We start from the raw sequence: 4,166 nt of genomic DNA on the forward strand, positions 1-4,166 counted from the left end.
TTAAATATCAACTCTCATGAGAGAAGCATGAGAACAAAATTTGATGAATGCTGAACCTGAAAAACATGAGCTTGAAAGTGAACTTACACGGGCAGCCATTCGAGCCCACTTATTCCCCATTTTGGAATGGAGCTTAATGATTAGGTTCTCCTCCTCTTTGGTGAAAGTGCCCTTCTTTAGGTCGGGCCTCAGGTGGTTTGCCCAGCGGAGACGGCAGCTCTTGCCGCACCTTAACAGCCCGGTGTCCTTCTGCACCACATTCCAGTTCTGCACACCATGCTTCTTAACATACGCCTCCAAGATGGCATCCTCGGCCGGTGTCCAAGGGCCTTTCTTCAGTTGTGGTCCAGCTCTCCTACGTGGTGACTCCCTCGCGCTATCATCATCGTGGGATGCCAAGTCAACCTGGTCCGGACCAGGCATCACCCGGTCGCTCTCGCTCTTAGCCCGAGTCATCTCTCAGAAACACGGTGCTGAGTTATGCAAAAAAGACTGCAAACTTTAAATGGATGGCCATGGAAATGTATAACAGTAGAAGCTAACCAAGACATGAATGAGACAGAGCGCTTGTGAAAAATACATCAATAGGTGTGTGCTTTTTCCCCCCGAATTGAGGAGCTCTTGGCTCCCGATTTTCATTGCAGAAAGCAATAACACAACACAGGTTCATAACAGTTTACATACCACACTCAGGCTCGCGATCAAAAACAGTCATCTACATGTCCAACTAAAACTCCCAGGAACACACTCCCAGAGAGCAAAGCAACTACCTTATTGCAGCAAGCATACCACCAGCAACACGACAGCATCGAGGTGATTTCACATAAGTCAATACTCAATAAACGTGTGTTTATAACACGTTTGAAACTGCACACGACGCATCCATAGCTGAAGCATCGGAAGAAAAAAATTCTACGATTTGGTAACGAGCCAGGTAATCAGTACCAGTAGATCAGAGCTACTTTCTCCCCCAAATCGAACACGGCAAAAAACCGATGACCTAACTACGATCAGATTTAACCACGCAACCTCTCTCGACTCTCGATTTCTACGTCTTCCCAAAAACAAAACAAAAAATTCTGTGGATCCGTGATGCACGCGAGAGGAAGTAAAACTACAAAGCTACCCTTATTTGGAGGTAATCACGCGGAACAGCTCTCGCAATTTACAGATCAAACCACGGAACAGAACCCTACACCACAAGCACCGATCACCAATCCCCCCGCCGTCCCCCGGAAACGGAATTCCCATCCCGAACCCGGCCCCAAATCGAGCCCTCCCGACGACCAATCCCTCCGCGCCTCGGATCACCCGCCCCGGAGCCCGAGGAAAGCAGCGATTCCGCGGGCCTCTGCCGTTACCTGACCGGAAAACCCGAGCTGGCTGGGGGAGGGGTGACCGGAGCGGGAGCCAGGCCGCCTGATCGAGCCGCGCCGCCGCGACCTCCCCCCGCCGTGCGCTGCTGGATGGGGATTGGGCGGGGGCGCCTGGGATTGGGTGTGGCGGCGGAGGGGAGATCGGGGTGGACTGGGAACGGGGAGGGGAGGGGAGGGGATTTAGCGAGGAGAGATCCCCAGCTCTTGCGGAGCGACACGTGGGGACTTGGCATTGGGCCCATTTGGTCCAACTGGGTTCCGATACGGGAATATTATCTTTCCGATTAATTTTTTTAAGAAAATGATCCAGATCTCTATTAACAAAAAGTTCAACAGAAGTACAAAGCATCTCGAACATAATACAAATAATACAAATTACATTGAGATTCCAAGACCCTCAAACAACCACTACTATCATCACAACAAGCTGCCGACGCGCCGCTGTCAGCGCTCCCCTACGGCCCTGTCAGAGCCGGCCTGACCTTGTCGATGACAGCCGTAAAGTCTTTGTGCATGTGCCCCTATATAAGGAATAGTGCGCTGGAGCCACAGTCGTCGTCGTTGAATCCTTGCATAGATCTGAAGCACCTGACACCAATGATGAATCCAGCATGAAAATGGCGGGTGGACTCCAAGTTAGCACGATACTTTTTTAGAAAAATGTTAATGCAAAAAAGGGTTTGTTTGAAGAAAAAAAAACTCCATCTCGTATTTCCTTTCTTCAAATAAGCTGAGATTTTCCCAGGCTACTACCGGGAAAATGTAGTATTTACTGGAATGTTTCTATTTAAAAAAAATTGAACCAAATTTTGAATATTCTTAGCTAAATAGACATAATTTCCTAGTCCATTTGTCCAAATGTGCTCAAACTTTCCGAGAATACTAATAGAAACATGTACTCCATCCGTTTCTAAATATAAGACCTTTCAGGGATTTCAATACGGACTACGTACGAAGTAAAATGAGTAAATCTACACTCTACGTGCAATATATCTATATACATCTGTATGTAGTTCATATTGGAATCTCTAAAAGGTCCTATATTTAGGAACGGTCCTAAATATAAGACTTTTTAGATATGTCAAGGAGAATTACATACGGATGTGTATAGATATATTTTAGAGCGTATATTCACTCGTTTTGCTCTGCATGTATAATATATATTGGAATCTTTAAAAAGGCTTATATTTAGGAACGGAGCGAGCGGTACTTACTGAAATTTTTGAACCAAATTTTCAATCTTCTTAGCTAAATAGCCATAATTTCCTAGTCCATTTGTTCAAATGTGCTCAAACTTTCCAAGAATGCTACTAGAAACATGTACTCACTCCGTTCCTAAATATAAGACCATTGGGATTCCAATATAGACTACATATGACACTGCCTGACAGCTACTGGACTCCTGTTTAAGCCTAGCTATTGGACTCACCACTGCCTCACAGCCGACACCAAATCTTGCCCAAGACAAGAAACCCTAACCTCACTGCCCCAAAGAAACAACAATAATCTACTCCGGAGCTCCCTTGACTACGTCGAGAAAGATGAACTCGAGGAAGATCGGAGCCCGGAGGACAAACTCGAAGAAGTAGCGTCGCCATCCGCCTGAGCACCATATCTGCGAGGACTAAAAAACCCTAACCTAAACTACTAACCGGAATGGAGGAGTCGGGATTCCCCTACCCGCTAACGGCCATCGGAGCGGCATGCAGAGAGGAGGCGAATCCACGGGCTTGCCGATGAAGCTTGGACAGAAGAGTTTGCCCTAACCTCCTAGGGTTAGGGGGAAGGAAAACGAGAAGAGAGAAAGAGATGATCATCAATACTCCTAACCATGATGATCTAAAATGAAAAAGCTTACCATGATGGTCTTCCTAAAAAAGAATAGCTTGCTAATGTTTAAAGCTAACTACGAAATGCGTACATGCAAGGGCTTCTATTTTTCGTCACTATCAAGGAATATTGTGATGCACCCCGTCAGAAGGTTAATTTGCAGAAATTCTCAATACCCTTTTGCAAGGGTGTGTAAAGTCTATTATGAACATTGTTAAAACTATTTTGACGGTTCCCAATGAAATTTTGACCGAACAGTACCTTGGTTTGCTATCCAATGTGGGGAGGGCCAACATGATAACTTCAAATATCTTAAGGATAGGTTGTTTATTGAAAGTTAATGATGGATTGGGAATTGTATGGCGGCAGCAGGGAAGGAGATCCTTATCAAATTGGTAGCTCACGTTATTCCAATGTATTCTATGCCATTTTTCTTGCTACCGAAAGGCTTGTGTTCATAAATTTATAAAACTAGATGATACTCCGTGCGTTGCTGCGGAGCTATATGGTACAAATAATATCTTTGATCATTACTGCACTTCATCACAATAAAACATCCAGTGGAAAGGCATTGTACACACACCCAAAGATATTGAGTGCAGTAATGTTACTAGTCATTGATGTGTTACACATTTTAACAAAATAATTCTCACCAAGCACATTAAAATCTTGAGTTCCATTGTTGTACTAAAATAAAAGGATTAACCATCCAAATTTTGTCACTATGAGTGAGAAAATTGGTGTTCCAAAACTATTGTCCATAATTGTATCACTATTCCACACATTCAACCAAACAATATTGAAGCCAGACAAAATTCCTAAGTAATCTTTCCCTAAAGGTGAGCATTATCTAAAGGTTGCCCAATGTGCCCGGCATGTAGACATCTCCTATCACCAATTATCAATTGATTACACCTATAAAATGCATAAATCTAAAAAAACATTGATTGTTAATCAACA

General features: G+C 44.1%; 1 protein-coding gene across 3 annotated transcripts in view; it reads right to left on the reverse strand.

Moving 5' to 3' along the window:
* Window positions 1-1,571, reverse strand: part of LOC100873143 (transcription factor GAMYB) — a 5,135-nt gene extending 3,564 nt beyond the window's left edge. For 2 of the 3 annotated variants that reach the window (XM_044483404.1, XM_044483392.1), the window contains exons 1-2: window positions 1,362-1,571; window positions 88-473 (exon numbers count right to left, since the gene is read on the reverse strand). In XM_044483404.1, the coding sequence (XP_044339339.1) occupies window positions 88-456 (369 nt within the window). In that variant the 5' untranslated portion in view covers window positions 457-473; window positions 1,362-1,571. Of the gene's footprint in view, window positions 1-87; window positions 1,340-1,361 lie in introns of those variants that run through there. The other variant, XM_044483396.1, reaches the window with a different exon arrangement.
* Window positions 1,572-4,166: the final 2,595 nt, after the last annotated feature.

The sequence above is a fragment of the Triticum aestivum genome, chromosome 1A (assembly GCF_018294505.1).
Source record: "Triticum aestivum cultivar Chinese Spring chromosome 1A, IWGSC CS RefSeq v2.1, whole genome shotgun sequence".
Lineage (NCBI taxonomy): Eukaryota > Viridiplantae > Streptophyta > Magnoliopsida > Poales > Poaceae > Triticum > Triticum aestivum.